The following is a 17,110-nucleotide window of genomic DNA, read 5'->3' on the forward strand; positions in this document are numbered from 1 at the left end:
ACACACACAATATATATATATATACACACACACAATATATATATATACACACACAATATATATATATATATATATATATATATATATACACACACACATATATTATGTAAACAAAAGCTTTTATTTTGGATGCGATTAATGGTTTGACAGCACTAAATGATGTTTTCAACATTGATACTGATAAAAAATATTTTGGGCATCAAATCAGCATATTCTAAATGAGCATTTCTTAAGGATCATGAGACACTGAAGACTGACGGCTGCTGGAAATTCAGCTTTAACATCACATTTTAAAATAAATTACATGCACCAAAATAGAAAACAGTTATTTTATATTGTGATAATATTTCACTATATCAGCTTTTACTGTATGTTGGACTAAATGTACACTGGAAAAAGTGACAAGTTGACTTAACTTAAAAAAAATTAAGAAACCGGTGCCTTAAAATTACTTGATAATTTGATAATTCACTTAACTTATTTTTTAAATGATCATTTACTTAAAAATTAAGGCAACGGGTTTCCTCAATTTTTTTAAGTTAAGTCAACTTATCACTTTTTACAGTGTACATTTTATGATTTTCAATCAAATATACTTCGTAATAGATAGCTAATTTGAGGCATGTACATCATTAAAATAACTAAGGAAGCATCTGTTTGCTTTTAGAACAATAATCTCTAGGTAATAATCTCTGTAAGTATGCTGTTTTCATATGACTTTGATAGTACACACATTTTGGTCTTTAGAGTATGCATTTTCATTGCAGTCATGCATGCTTGAAGGTCTTGAATAACATCTTTTTAAATGTGATCAGTCACTCTAGACAAAAGGTAAATTGCATCAGGTGGTCTATATGCTATGCAAGTGCTGCACATAACAGTAATGTAAGTAACAATAAAGCCTACTTTCATACAATCAGAATGCCTGAAATAATGAGCATACAGTCTTTTCCATGTGAACTCTTTAAATTAATTTAATCAGCATTATGTACAGAACAATAGCTGGCCAACAAATAAAGGATACATGTGGGAATACAAAACACAAATAGATCCCTCTAAACTGTTATGTCTAACTTAAGATAATGTCAGAAAAAAAATTCAGAGTGCAGCTTTCCTTCACTCAATCTCATGCGATGGGATTGAGAACAAAAGAATTCCCTACAGAATCAGATCGTTTTCAGATCTTTAAAATGTTACAAAGCAAAACTTAAATGCCCATTAAAAAAAGAAAAGAAATTATAAGAGGATGTCCAACAAATTACCTACAATTACCAAAACCAACCAAAACATTTTTTTTTCTAATTACTTTCCTTTTTATAAAACTGTCAAATTTTACACTGAATAAAATAATTATATTTTACAACAATAGAACTTTCAACAGTAAAATAGGTTTTTGTTTGAGGTAATTACATAGTTCTGGTACTTGTACAAAATAAAAAATAGATTTCTGTCTTTTTCCCCCCTAAAAACAACCAACCGCAAATGGTTTGTTTGTTTATTGAACTTGTTTGTCTTCTTCGCACACTATGGTTTAAACTTCATATCCTCATTGAGGTCAAAGTCTTTAGAAGTTCAGTTTTCCGAGGCAGCATGAGCAATGACTCAATGAAGCCCTCCTCTATAACCCCGTGTCAGTCACCGCTCTCTTCCTCAAGAAAAGGCTGAATTTGGGACAGCTCAAACACACCGCTCCGTCCTACCCAAAAGACTTTGCAGACTACACTACGTCTCGTTGGGAGCAATACTGTCAGCTCCATCAGAAACAAAATATTTGCTTTCCGTGGCAACTGCACGTCGTTTTATGGGGTAAAGCCACTAGCATGTAGGGCTTCAAACTGTTCAACTCCAGAACTCAGCAGGAGAAGAAACAACCTGTTGCTCAAACGCACAGTGAATGGAAATGACTCTATTCTACCACTGATGCTGCCATAAAGAAAAAAAAAAAAACTTTTCGCTATAAAACATACACCTGAAAACCTCAGATATGAGTAAAGGCACCGAAAAGGTATCCACGTCGCTCGCTTAAAAACCCTGGTTCTGTTCAACAAGCTAATATTAATCGCTTCAGAACATTTTCCTACCATATCATACACTCACCTGAGCAGCGAATGACATTTACGGAGGAAAAAGTAAGACATTTAGACAACACATTTGCTTCCTTTACCTTTTGAGGTCAGCCATTTGAGTTTGTCAAGCAGTTAAACCAAGCATACTAATGAAACGATTGCTCTACCGAAGGTTGAGGACCCTGCTTGATACTGGATTGACTGCACATCACACAGACCACAGTTTACAAGACCAGCACTCTCTGAACACCATTTAGATGCCATCTTACTAGTGCTCAACATTCAAAAATGTTCTTCACTCCGATCTAGACACTTTAGAACCCTAATAACACACGTAACGCAACACATAATCCACATACGTCCATCCGATTCCATCGCTTTCAATCGTCACATGACCATTGCAAACAGTATCCAAGTGGCTTCTGGGATACCCACACATAATCTGCCTCACTTTCATCCATGATTTGCGGCGTGAAAAAAACAGCACTGTCACTTTAAGGCTTCTCTTTTCGTTTAACGTTTTTTGCGTGATGAAGGCCGTACTGTGGTTTATTGCATAATTGTTTAGTTACTCGTTATCGTCGACATCACTACTAATTGTGTTACCATAATTATCACTATTGCTATGTACAAGTGTCCAACGTCTGTAACAGTTTGTGAGTGAGATCAAAACGGTGTCTGTAAGTGTGTGATGTGCTGATTGGGCGTGGCAGCGTTGGGGGTGGAGCTGTTTGTCAAGTGGGTGGAGGAGGGGGCGGAGTCCGACAGCTGCAATTCCTCCAGTTTCTTCAGGTACTGATCCCTCAATGCCAGTAGCTCCTTATAGCGCTGCTCCACTGGACTCTGTTGCTGATATGCACAAATATACACAAACACGCACACGTTAAGTGACAGATGCATCAAATAGCCACCAGAGGGCAGCAAAAACACTGTTTGACTTCAAAGAAAGGAAACTGATCACATCTGCATTTTATGATACAAATGTTTTTTGATGCACATAATAAGATGCAGGAATATTAGTTCTCGGTCAAGCATTTTCTATGATTAGCTGGATAATTATAATAAGAATGTCCAGTTTAATACTCAAACGTGGCACTATAGTCTATACACATTACATTTGAATGTTTTTTTGGATCTATTGTTTTGGTGGTATTTAATATGTAAATGGTAAACAGCATTAATCTTTGTTATGACTAATGTGGTAAAACGCTTATTTATGCCAATGCTGGAGCAGCTCCTGCAAAACGTCTGTAACAGAATGTGTGTGTGTGTGTGGTGATAAGGACGTTCTGAGTGACAGTTCACTGCAGTGCCAGTCAGGACGTAATTAAACTGGAGAGAGAGGATTTTCTGCACCGCTGAATCGGGTGTGCAGACACACACACACTCAATCCCACCCAGAGGCAGAAACACCCACTATAGACAAGATGCAGATGCTTTTCCCCCCTTCAGAAATCTGTTTGTATATACCCTAAAAAAATCAGCTTAAATGATGCTTATCACCATACAAAATGCTATGGAAGCTACAACCTGATTGTGAATGTATGTTGATACCTGGTGTTGTATGCGAGGGTTCCACCTGATGTAATAAGTCACCCAAAGCTCTAGGTGGCGCATGCTGGCTACAGGGTAAAGCACGCGACTGGACTCTGGTGTGTAGAAGGGGTTTATATACAAGGATGTGTCACTATTCACAAAAGACCACAGAGACACCGTCTTCACCCGAACGTTCTAGTGAAAGAAACAACATGGAAAGAATAGAAGAATCAGAAAGTTAGCATTTTGAATAAACATTACTCCATTATTTAAAGTGAATCTTAAGTATTATTCTATGTTTAAAAAAATCAAAGCAGTTTCCACTACCAGTCAAAGGTTTGGAATAACTAAGATTCCTCTCTTATGCTCACCAAGGCTGAATTCATTTGACCAAAAGTACAGTAAAGACAGTCATGTTGTGAAATATTATTACAATTTAAAATAACTGTTTTCTATGATTATCTATTTTAAAATGCAATTAATTCCCGTGATGGGAAAGCTGAATTTTCAGCAGCCATTACTTCCGTCTTCAGTGTCGCATGATCCTTCAGAAATCATTCTAAAATGTCTTTTGAACTAAAGTACAGGTGTAACTAAAGTAATTGGTAATACAGAATCAGCTATTAAGCTGTTGAATATATTGGTAAGACAGCAGGTAAGGTGTTGAATCCTTCGGTTAGCAGTAGATGTAAAGTGGGACTGTGTTCCCTAACATTGTTATAGCAATGGACAGCTCTAGAGGGCCACCAGAATGAATGTTTCATCTCCCCAAAGTGCATTCTACTCTGACTGAGAGTCACTGAAGCATCCCTTTTACTCATGCTCTACTTCACACAATGAGCGCAGAGAGAAATAAAAAGCAATGTGTGCGTGTGAGAGAAAGCAAGCAAAGGCCAATATATCTCACTGATGACAAGTGGCCTCCAATAAGCAGTGAAGAAGATTGGATTTCAGAGATTCAGAGACAAAGGTGTGATAAAAATAAAGAAAGGTAGAGTGGAGAACATTTTAATAGATCAAGCCTGTTTCCACAATGCATGTAATAATTATAAATTAATATACGGTGAAGTCCAAAATTAAGAGCACATTTGTAATCTGTGATTCAAAATCTAGTTAAACCAGGAAATAAACAAAGGATTTTTAAAAATCTTGACAAAGTGAAAAAAATATTAAGACATTCTTAATTCATATTAATTTCTCAATTCAACTCAGAACTATCAATCTGGAAGTATCTGGAAGGCCACCATTTAGCGGCTCTATGCAAAATCAGTTAGAAATATTATTATGGATTGCATTATTAAATATAACACTTTACAGATATTCAGGGTAGGAAGGACATTCAAGGTTTGCATATTAATGTGGTTTAATATCACTGACACACCAATTGTTTGTGACGTGTGTGTGTGTGTGTGTGTGTGTGTGTGTGTGTGTGTGTGTTTGTTTGTTATTTCTTACATTGCTTTCACGGGCACTCTCACAGTTGTAGAGGAAAGTGCCAAAGCGGCAGCTGTACAGGTGATCCAAGATTACCACCAGGAGACGTTCATTAAACTCAAACGCTGTTGGGAACTGCAGATGTGGGAGAGAGAGAAAAGTTAAAGAGATTTACTTGCATTAACGCATTAAACTCTAATTAGCTGGATAAAATCATTTTACAAAACACATTAAGAAAATGCATTCCAAATCTGTATGATCTGGTTTCTTTTGCTGTACTCAAGAGACATTTAAGATGCTGTTTTCTATGTTATAAAAGTAGACAATGATGTTCAAGTTCCAATGAAGTACTTAATACTACTGCATACTCATTCAAATAAAGGTGCTTAAAAGGTTCTGCCATAGAAGAACCATTTTTGGCTCCATAAAGAACCATTAAATCAAAGGTTCTTTAAAGAACCATCTCTTTCTTACTTTTTATAATCTGAAGAACCATCTTTTGCCACAAAGAACCTTTTGTGAAACAGAAAGGTTCTTCAGATGTTGAAGATTCTTTATGAAACCATTTAGACAAAAAAAGGTTCTTCTATGGCATCATGAAGCACCTTTACTTTTAAGAGTGCAGACAACATGCAAAGCTTGCTTTGTCAAGTTGTTTCTCACTCAAATCTCTCTCAAGGTTACATATTTAAATATCAGCGTCCACAATGACTGAACAGCAGCAAAACCAAGAAAGCCATGCAGGTTTGGAGCAGCATGATAGTTTACATGCTAAGACAATTAGATCCATACCTGTTTAGTCATTTGCCACACGCAGTCAATAAACTGCACAAAGATAGGTGACCTGTCCTGATCTGCATGGTTTTTGTCTCCATGGCCGATTCTCTACACACGCACACACACACACACACACACACACACACACAGAGTATAACGTTAATACCAAGAGATAGATTCTTTTTTTTTTTTGTTTACACAAAAGATAATACACTCAGATGTAGTTTACACTTATTTATTCTGTAGTAACGCTATAATCACCTAATAACATGGCTGAGAGAACTCAAAGTCTATCACTACATGTGTGGTTTTACAGATGCAAGACTTTGTAAACTAAGTTGGAACTCACTGAAGCGAACTTGTGTCCAAAGCTGATCCATTCCTTCTCCAGCAGCACCTGGAAGCCCCTGAGAGTCCTGTAGTATGAATCCAGCATCAGCATGGCCAGAGAGGTGAGCTGAGCTGTGCGGTCCCAGCCGTCACTGCAGTGCACCACCACAGAGCTCCCAGAAGACACCTTATCAGCCACCTGGATGGCCCCTGATAGCACCAGCTAGAGCAAGAAGGAAGGTAGTAACATTAGAGCATGCTGAGTTTTATAATATATTGGTATGCCTGAAAAATAAACAAGACAAACCTTAATATGCTCTAGCCAATGGGTGGACTCCAGGCTGGAGAGCCAATGAGACTCCTCCACATTGGGGTAGACAATGTCCTTTAACTTCTTCAGTGACTCCCTCATGACATGGATATTATGGATGTCCAGAAAGACCAGCTCAGCGTTCTGATATGCATCGTCGCCCTCGTAACCCCCTCCTGTGGCCTGGAGGTAAGAGGTGAGAAGTGTACAGGTTAAGATATGTGATTATGTAGAGAAATTCTGCACACTTGCTTTCACACTTCATGTACCTAAACACATTGTGCAAGAAAAAAAAATGGATCAATAAGGCCATTTCAAAATGCTCTGTCAGCGGTGTTCAGTGTAGGATAGCTTTCAAGCCCCACAGTGTTCCAGTTCTGGGTCCACTTTGTGGTTGGTTTTGCTTTTAATTAGTTTTGCAACACACGAAAACTGAGAACATACTCATGCAAAAGCAAACAGTTTTGTTTGTCTAATACAAACCAAGAGTCCAAGACTGACTGGAAAACAGAAAGCAGCCCAAACCTTCAGTGGATAAGGCCATAAGTTAGATATGAGGTAAACAAAGAACTTTTTGAATTTGAATCTCTCACACCTGCCAATAATCCCCACTTATCAGTAACCCTCTGGAACCTTACCTTGTTTGCCACAGCATTGACATTAGGCCTGGCGTCATAGATGGTGAGTTTGGTAGTACCATTGGCCTCACGGATTAGGTCCAAATAACGTTCATCATCTTTGTTGCGCTTGCCGCTCATTCCCACCAAAGGTTGGCTACACCGTGTGATCACAGCATGGTTCTCTTTATGGAACCATGACAACACCTGAGTGGGGAAGGAAACACATCATCATTACAGATGGTCAAGTTATCAACAAATATATATATATATAAAACACATTGTTGAACTGAAGATGCTTTATCATCATCTAGGGATGCACAATTTGTATTGATACCATATTGGTTATCTGCCAGTATTAGGCATTTTCTTTTTTATTAGTAAACTGGATATATATTCAAAATTGTATATATATTATCCACAATTGCGCATGCTTATTTCCCTATTTTTAAATTAAAATGACATTTTCTGTCATGTAATCTTTAAAAACAGTATTAGTGTAATACAACTGTTAATCACTCTTTATCTTTAGCAGATCTATAATATTTAAAATGACTGATTTTAGTTTTTAGAATTTTATTTTTTATCATTTATTTAGACAAACTAGCACAGAATTTTAATATTGGGTATTTATTGGTCATCATCATTTATTGGTTATCAGCCATAACAAAACATTTTTTTTATAGCTTTCTGCATTGGGCAGAATTTTAATATTAATGCATCTCTGTCAGTATCATCATACAGAGATATATAAACATCCAACCACATATCACAGTAAATATGTGGTGAAAGTTAATATACTATCACATAAATCTGAAAAGCACTGCTTTCTTATTTATGTGCAAAAACTGAAATTGACATTCTCCAAACATTTCCACAAAACAGCCTGCATTATGCAGCAGAAGCTCAAATATGACCTTCCAACAAAACCACACCATGATTATGGCCGTTCGTACTGGTCATCTGTAAAAGAGCTCACCGGGATGCGGCAGCGGGAGCGGAAGGTAGCGACTCTTTTAAGATCTTCATCTGTGGCCTTGTATGGAACAACAAGAATTGTGGGATAGGTGTCACAAAGCTCGTAGATCTTATTGATGAAAGTGATCCTCCACTCACTATTGGGTACACCCTGACAACCAGAACAGAAAAACAACTCACAATCTTTAGTAAAAGTACACTGTGCAGTATTTTATGGCATTACATTAGAATGATTATATTTGCAAGTGTGAGAAGGATGAAAAAGGGCAGCACGACTGTTTCTACACTATCACAAGTCCTGGCATCTGGTCCTCACCTGCCTCCTGTACTCTTCCATGGCCTCATAAACGTTCCAGCCATTCTCCTCATACTTCTCCTGACTCAGAAAGGCAAAGAGTTGCTGTGAAAGTCAAAGAAAGAAAAGTGAGAGAGTAAGTTAAACCAGTATTTCATGCATTCTGCTACTGATGAAAGCCAGTTGTGAAATGCTAAATTGTTGAAACAACACTTAATCGCACTGCATAAAATTCACAGAAGTGATTCATTTAGTTTTAAATCATTTCTGAATGAATCTAAAAATAATTTCATTCATTTATATTTCATAAAATCATTTGAGAATAAAATTAAACACCAAAAACTAACCATTCCATGAGACAGTGGGAAAGCATATTTGAAAATAATCTCGAAGATGTCTCTTCGACTGTGGCCTTCTTGCTTCAGAGCAAATCGTAGGTTCCTCATGTCCTGACACACACACACACACACACACACACACACACACACCAAACGATTTGAGAATGTCAGACTTTCAAAAAGAGGATGCTAGTTCTGCTTTAACCTAACCTATCATATTTTCATACTATAGCGGTTTACATTCAAAGCAGAAGCTGTAAAGAAGTGCTCTTATGCTACTAACATTTATAGAAAATATTCAAAAACATTTTTGGAGCTAGTGGATATTAAAAACTGTGTGATACTACACATGCAGTACGTCGAGTTCAAATCTGGCTGGTGATACTTCAGGACCCTACTACCACTTTTCCCCTCATTTGCTTTCCCATACATTAGCAATTATGGAATATGAATTTATAGGGCTTTGTGTGAGCGATACCTTGCAGGTGATTTCAAGCCCATAGGAGTTCTCTCCTCGACTGGAGGCTCCGCCCATCTTCTCTACACGGCTTATGACACCTAATGGCACGTCCAGGGTAACTGGTGTCTCCTATAGACAGGAAGTGACAAAAATCTTACACGTATATATGTACTATAAACACCTCAGAAGTGAAACTTTCAGTTCCTTGCAATTATAGTAAATATGTGCTAAAGCATGTCACATTAAGTTTGTTTAATAGGTCTTTGGTTCCATCTAACCAGTCCACTAACATTTTTGTGTGACACCACTAGATCTTCAATGTAAAACATAAGATTACTGTATCGATGAATTTCACAATTTTGTGTACTGCTGGATTTGTTTTCTTTCTGCCACTTTGCCAGGCTGACAGATCATGGCAACAGACCCCAGCAATGATCAAAACATCCACAAGACAGGGCTGCAGAAGTCTGCTACCATGTGCCAACCAAGGTCAGAGCCAGAACCGAGATGAAAGCCTTTCTCTGATATGATGTGATATGAAATAACCTCCTTCTTCCTGTCCTCTCATATCCTTCTCTTTTCTCTTTTAAAACCCTTGTGCGGTCTTCGGTCATTTCTGACCGGAGAATTGTACATTTTGAATTTTTAAAATCGTAGCTTCACCAGAATGGTACGAAACTCTGTGACTTTTATGGCACTTGGTAAGTGAACACACAAAAAAATTGAGGGCATGATTCGAAAAAGCTAAGTGGTCGTAAAAAAAATAGTCACACTCATGGTCTTATGAATACCATAGGAAATGAATGGGAAAAAAATTAAAAATACAGAAAATTGTGTGTACAATCTACAAATCCCCAACAATGCAGAAAAAAAATTGCACAGCAATGAAGGGGTGAAACTCTAAAACATCTAGAGTGCTAAACATCTACGCCCCAATGAACTGGTGTGCCTGTAACACAGCAACTATGTAAAATAAAATCAATAATTCAACTACAATGCAGTTAAAAAGTGGACAGCAAGGAATGGGTTATACTCTAAAACATCAAGAGTGTAAAACAGATACATCCACTCACACACACACTCACAGACACACACATACACAATTATACACACTCAAATAAATTGGTATGGCTATAACCATATTGCCAAAATGAGTTAGAAGAGTGAAATAAGAGGTTGAAATCAGATCAGACCCAAAAGGATTAGGCTCTGATAAAGCATTCCTGTTCATTTTTGTTACATTTTTATAGAGTTTTAATATTTTGTGTAACAAAATGCTTTCTGTGTTCAGGGTTGACCGTATTAATAATAATGCAAAAACCTATATAATAACCTATATAATAATAATGCAAAAAATGCCTAAATATATATTTATATCCACAACCTAATAAAAGTAAACAATTATGTCTAAAAACAACTAGGGAATTCACAAGCCTCTCTATAGAGTCCTATACAGGCAACTAGTGGTTACACCATGAAATTACTTGTTTTTTCTTTCTTTGCTCACACCAGGAGGTGCTAATCTGCATTAAAAAATTGGATTTTAAAGGCCTAAATTGAAAAATAATAAATAATAAAAGAAAAATAATACATTTTTTGTACTATTTTCAATGGGAGAAATTGATCATAATTATTGCATAAATATTAATTAGTACCATAAAATTCTCTCAAAATACAAAAGGAAAAATATTATTGAACAAAAATATATTAGATTGATTTTACTGAAGAAAAAAAAAAAAACAGCATTTCAGGTGTCCTGTCACTTTTGACCGTAAAGACCAAGAGTGTGACTCCCAAATAAGGAGCGCACAAGGGTTAATACAGACTAACAGATGTGTGCTATAACTAAAGGTGGACACTAAAATTTGATCCAAAATTAAGAATGCGGAAACATGCCTTCAAAGGAGAAATTGAGAAGGATAGACTGAAAGACAGAAGGAAATGGATAAGCTGGTTTTAAAGGAGCACCTGACATGGCCTCAGAATGACTGTGCCTGAACACGTAGAGAACTAATGCATTGCAATTTTGGGAAATGAAAATGAAAGTTTCTCTTACTGAGTCAGTGTTCTTGAAGTAGAGTCTGTAGTTGGTGATAAACACCTTTCCTTTGACTGCAGCATTAAAAGGGCAGATGTAGATGATGTCTTTATCTGAGGAGTAAAAGAGAGTATGAAATACAAATAAAGCTCAACATTTATTTAATCCCATAAAGTTAGTCTTAAAATTTCTGTGTGAAACAATTCAAGGTGCATTAAAGTTACTTTCGACAAATATGTTTTATCAAAATGTTGTACACTCGCATTAAATGAAGACTCCAGTCATATCAGTGTTCAAGACAAAACTATAGTATATAACAAAAGAGCGGTCCCCCCTCATAGGGGCTGCCATTTTGAGATCACATGACCTGCCAGGTACTTTATTTTTAAAGCCCTCTATTATTTATTATTATTAAATACAACTGTGTAATGCTGCATCCTTGCCAATATGTTGGTTGGCAGCCACCGTAAAAAAGCCTAAAGCAGCAGGTAAACATTTCCGCCACCTAGTGGACTGGAGTGTGAAACACTGGATGGCGCACAAATGAACAATGTCCCCCATGATTTTAAGGTTAAAACTGTTTAAATACTGGGTTGGTTTTCATAAGTCAGAGCACTTAGGCGATGATTAGTGTGCAACACTGACTTGACTCACTTAGGTGCAACACTGACTTGACTCACTTAGGTGCTTTATTAAGCATTTTAAGTGCTATGCTAAGGTAATGTGTACAGTGAACATTTGTACATTTCATAGTATTCTCATGCACAGTAAGCATGCACTGTATGCATGCAGCCTGATTTTTCTAACACACAATCTGTATGTTCAACTTGCATATGCGTCCTGAATTATTTTGCATCAATAATTTTAGAAGAGAAATAGCGCAGACTCTGGACAAGGATGAAACCTTCTAGTTTTCATGCGTCATGCACACTATCAAATGGAGCATACTTTGAAAGGCAATGTGTTTGGCTATACAAAACTGTACAAAAAAAAACATATTCCATTCTACTTAAAATGTTATTTTTTAAATACATTTCTTAAACTGTATAGGGTTCATGATTTAATTAACTAGACATGATTTTTGATTACTAAAATTTAATTTGAGTCCAGAAAAATTCAAACTGAAAAACCTGAATCCAGAAAAAATAAAATAAAAACGCATTTCATAAGTCCCTAAATAGCTAAAAAGTTTATCAGCGATCTTGAATCAACAGTTTTAGAACTAGCACATTATTTGAACATTACAAATTGTCAATATTAAAACAAATTTTAAAATATACAAGTATGACCAAATTATGGAGATATCAGACTAATTCTTATTCAATAAGAGCCCAGAAGCACACACATGCTCTCACTCACCGATCACTCTCTCTTCTCCCGGCAGCATGGCAACATCTGCCAGCGGCTCCATCTTCAGGCTCTCTCTGGACGCCTGTCAAAACATGCAGGAACATTGCCTTGACATGGGCGCATCCCTCACACGCACACAAAAGCTCTCAAATAAGGTTTCTACACTACTCACAACATTAAAACACTACAGTTCTACACCAGACATGATTGTACTCAGTGACTGGCATCTGATCAGAGGAAAAGAAAAACGCTGGGAAAAAAACCTGAGTGACAGGAATGGAAGAGGAAGTAGTGAAGAGAAAGAGTAAGAGGAGACTGTCCTCTTTCACCCTCTGTCTGTGAGCACCAGTCTGATTCTCTATGTGTGTGTGTGTGTGTGTGATCAGGGATCCAGATTGTCTTTCCCTGGGCTATTTTCCTGCTGCCAGTTGAAGGTTAGTGAACTGGAATGCAAGCTAAGAGTGCCATTCGCTGCGTGTAGTCGTTTATTCTGTCGGCCTTTTGCTGCTGTTCAGTGTTTTGCACGTCGCAACCCTGTGGGCAGAGTGAAGCAAGGGCTTCTGGGTAATGGTCTAGCCAGTATTCTCGAGATGACAAATGGAGCAGCCAAACACACACACAGAGTGGTCCTAGCTGGGAAACTAACCTGGTTCACACAAATAAGAGGTAGCTGGGTAAACAGAAGAGGACAGATCAGGAAGGGGGAGAATAAAAAACAGCCAACTAGTAAGAGGATTAAAAGAGACAACGTTAAAGACATCTTAAAGGTACAGCGTGTATTTTCTGCAACATTCGTCTGCAATTGTTCACAGCCATCTGGGAAATCAAGCCCAAATGGCTTAGTTATAGTGGTTTCTGCATATTAAGTTGCGATAGGAAAAATAAAAAGAAAGAAAGAAATGAGACTGACTAAGATAAAAGAGACAAACAGAGGCAATCACAGAGACAGATGGGCGGTTCTCTGTACAAAATCTCTCTAGCTGTCCTCGGGGACCCTGGAAAAACGGAGAGTCGGGTTCTGCTGCCTATCACCTGCCAGGTGTTACAGCTCCACTAACATATGTATTGAACAGCAGTCTCCTGGCTCAAGCGCTAGCGATGTGCCAACTCCCTGTCTGCCTGGAATCCCCTCTGCCCAGAGAGGTTACATGTGCCAAGCCAGACACTGCATATGCATGTGTTTATGTAGGGAGGGGCGCTCTGCTTTTAAAGGAAACAATCTATTTCGCTTTAACCACTAAGACAAGTTCCCGTTTGAATTACTCAATTTTCACACATTTAGCAACATGCAATATGCAAGCGTATTAATCACTCTATAAATGTACTGAATAGCTAAGCTGGACTGAGTTCACATTTTGGTCTTAAAATAGGTCAGCCAGATAGATAACGTAGACACCAACTTTCTTTTTTAATATCATGACCCTGTGTATAAATATATTACATTATAATATGTTATATTTTATTATAATGCATTTATAATTTCACCATTTGCTTTTGGAGCAGCTAGCTTATAGTCCTGGAGTGAGACAAATTATTTTTAAAAGCGCTAATACTTCATGGTCTTGAAAACGCTGTTTAAAATAACTCAAATGTAAAAGAAGTACAAGCAGGATATGCCTCTTCTGTAGCATCTATATGGCTGCTTAATACTATAGGAAAGCAGAGCAAAGGGCAGCTCTATTGATACCAGTGAAGTGCATTATTAATTCATGCAGAAAACGAAAGTCTAACCCTCCTACAACAGCATTGCACACTTACAGGATAATGTAGTTTTGTAAAGCAAAGGGGAAAAAATGAGAAACAATCTGTTACAGTCAAAGGACAGCACAATTACAGCATGTCTGCACGCAGGCTTCACTCACGTTTGGGCTGGAGCTGTTCCCCAGAGGACTGGAGTTGTAAGGTGCTATAGGAGCCGAGGCCATCGCTGGGTTTGCTTCTTCCACCTCCACAAGAGACATGTCATTTTTCTTTCAGCTCAACAATAAAGATTTTTATTTTCTGCTGGCTAGTGTTCAGATTTGTAGGCTGTCCTGTCTACATTTTCAAAATATATTTATTTCTGACATTTTTATAATGGGTAACTATGACAGCAACAAATGAATAAACATGCTTTTGCTGGACAAAAATGGTATAAAGTGATTTTTCATCTACACATCATCTATCATTCAAAAGTTTGGGATTGCTAAGATTTTTTGAAAGTCGTCTCTTATATTCACTAAGGCTACATTTAATTGATCACAATTAAATTATTATATATTGTGAAATACTATTACAATTTAAACTAACTGATTTCAATTTAAATATATTTTTAAATGTAATTTATTCCAGTGATGGCAAAGCGGAATTTTCATCAGTACTTTGGTCTTTTGTGTCACATGATCATTTAGAAATCATTTTAATATGCTTATTTAGTGGTTAAATAAGATTTCTTATTATTATCAATATTGAAAACAGTTGTGCTACTTACATTTTTGTGGAAAACGCGATTATTTTTATTTCAAGATTCTTTGGTAAACAAAGTTCATAAGAACGCATTTATTTGAAACCGAAATGTTAAAATCCTACAGACCCCAAACTTTTGAATGATAGCCTGTGTAAGCCATTAATAACCATGGTATTATCAACTTTATTAATAACCATTACCATATGTAATTCGGAAGATTTCAAAAGACCAATGTGCAATACAAACAGACAAATATTTAAATCTGCAAGGCAAAAACAAGTTTATAACCAAACAATGTCAGACAGAAGTGTCAGTTTGCTCAAGGCCATCTGTATTGTTGAACTCTTTGTATAGAGTTTTCAATTTGAAATTATAGAACAGTACGAGAAGAAGCTACGAAAACAGAGAGGGGTAGAGCATGGTTGGAAAATGATGCTGGTCACATGCAAACCTGGGCCAGCTTTGACTGAAACATCATTCAAATTATGTATTTTCTACGATCCCTAATGTTCTCAAAAAGCACAGTTGCTGTTACTACAGTCATGTTCATTTTTTTTTTTTTTTGCAGAGACTACCACAGATGTGATAGGAAGTGAGAAGAAAATATGAAACATACTGTGAATAAACAGCAACACCACAGCTGCGAAAGTTAATGAACATCATGTCAAGTAATGCAATGGGATAGATATGCGGACAAATCTTCACTTGATTAAAATGATTTTGATTGTGCCATGGCAATGCCATAATAATTTGGACATGAATCGTTTCAATTAGCCATTTTTATCTGAAATGTATAATATTAACATGAATTAAATCATAATAATTCTGTGTTTAATGAACTTTATTTAATAAAAATATAAAAGATGTTCGTATAAAAGCCAACCAACAACCCAAACATGCCACAAGCTTTTTCATGTTGATACCAAACACCTCAGCAATATGTCTGCATACAGACAACATCAGCAGCGCAATCACTATATGCCCTAAATTTACACTTTTGTCATGAACTATAATGTTGAAAACACAAGTTCAGATCTCGGAGTGATTGTGGGGCAAATATGGATCTCTGAGGTTCAAATGGACACCTGAGGGAACGACACATGAGGTTAGTGGTCAGAGACAGGCATGTAAATGATTACAGCACCAGCCTGGGTGTGTGTGTGAGAGAGACAGACAGAGTTATTTATAATGATGATAGGACTGTTGTGGCTCTTACATGACCACGCACATTTACAGCCTTCTTCCCCTGCTGCCTATAAAGAAAATGGCTTTTAACTTAGAGATAAGAGAGAGGAATGAAATCAATCTGTCAATCACTTCAAAACACTCACACTCCAAAAACTCTCACCCTAAGGCTTTAAATGCCCGGATCTATCACGGCAAAAGTAGCTACACACTTTCACTAACTAATGTGATGGTGTGATGGAAAATTATGAGCAGTAGCCTATTTATCTGGCCCATATGTGCACATATACACTTCCATTCATACACAATGACAGATAACGACATACACATCACAACAAGCTTCTCAAGTGTCTAAAAAGTCCACTTTTTTAACTTCTCGCGATTTCTTGGGAGCTCTTACACTGTGAATGTATTCCAGCACAGGACTGTGACCAGGAAATAGCTCGGGCCTATCTCTACGACAGCTCTCAAGTGCTACATTTACCCCTGAGTCCGCTCCAAACAGCCCTAAATACAGACCATACCCTCGCCGAAAAGTCATAACGCGCGACCCGAGCAATCTTGGGTTTGCAAATGTCTTTACTTACCCAGAAACTGCAATTCTCCGTCCCTCAGATCGCCAGTCTGTTTTGCACCGCCGCAGGAAGCGCTCAGCCCGTGTCACGTGACAGCGGTCACGGCGCCCATTGGCTACTTGTCAAGTCATGTACTGCAAGGAATTTAGGGAGTTGTATTTTTGATAAGGACGGTGAAATAAGAAGCTCGTTCTTAAAACCTGCTGTCAAACCTTAACGTTTCTGTCGTGAAAAAGATTTCAGATGTTGAAGATACTCAATTTAAAAGCATCTCATTTATTTCATCACACAAAATGAATACATTTTTATACTAAATCTTAATATAAAAATGGCAATCCTACACTTAGCTATATTTTTTTATGCATTACTTCAGGA

General features: G+C 37.2%; 1 protein-coding gene across 2 annotated transcripts; it reads right to left on the reverse strand.

Annotated features, from left to right (window-relative positions):
- Positions 1-947: 947 nt before the first annotated feature.
- On the reverse strand, positions 948-16,884 carry mtm1 (myotubularin 1). Of its 2 annotated transcripts, none has more exons than XM_058782662.1 (15): positions 16,748-16,884; positions 14,392-14,475; positions 12,539-12,611; positions 11,198-11,292; positions 9,160-9,270; positions 8,691-8,792; positions 8,365-8,448; positions 8,050-8,199; positions 7,092-7,277; positions 6,451-6,636; positions 6,163-6,366; positions 5,829-5,921; positions 5,058-5,171; positions 3,621-3,797; positions 948-2,915 (listed from the first exon to the last, which is right to left on the reverse strand). In XM_058782662.1, the coding sequence occupies exons 2-15, from the start codon at positions 14,452-14,454 to the stop codon at positions 2,733-2,735; spliced, it is 1,821 nt and encodes a 606-aa protein (XP_058638645.1). In that variant the 5' UTR covers positions 14,455-14,475; positions 16,748-16,884; the 3' UTR covers positions 948-2,732. The 2 variants fall into 2 exon arrangements, with proteins under 2 accessions (XP_058638645.1, XP_058638646.1); XM_058782663.1 differs by lacking the exon at positions 16,748-16,884 and adding an exon at positions 16,617-16,701 and having other exon boundaries at positions 14,392-14,468.
- Between the last annotated feature and the right edge of the window lie 226 nt (positions 16,885-17,110).

Source organism: Onychostoma macrolepis, chromosome 07, assembly GCF_012432095.1.
Source record: "Onychostoma macrolepis isolate SWU-2019 chromosome 07, ASM1243209v1, whole genome shotgun sequence".
In the NCBI taxonomy this organism is placed as follows: domain Eukaryota; kingdom Metazoa; phylum Chordata; class Actinopteri; order Cypriniformes; family Cyprinidae; genus Onychostoma; species Onychostoma macrolepis.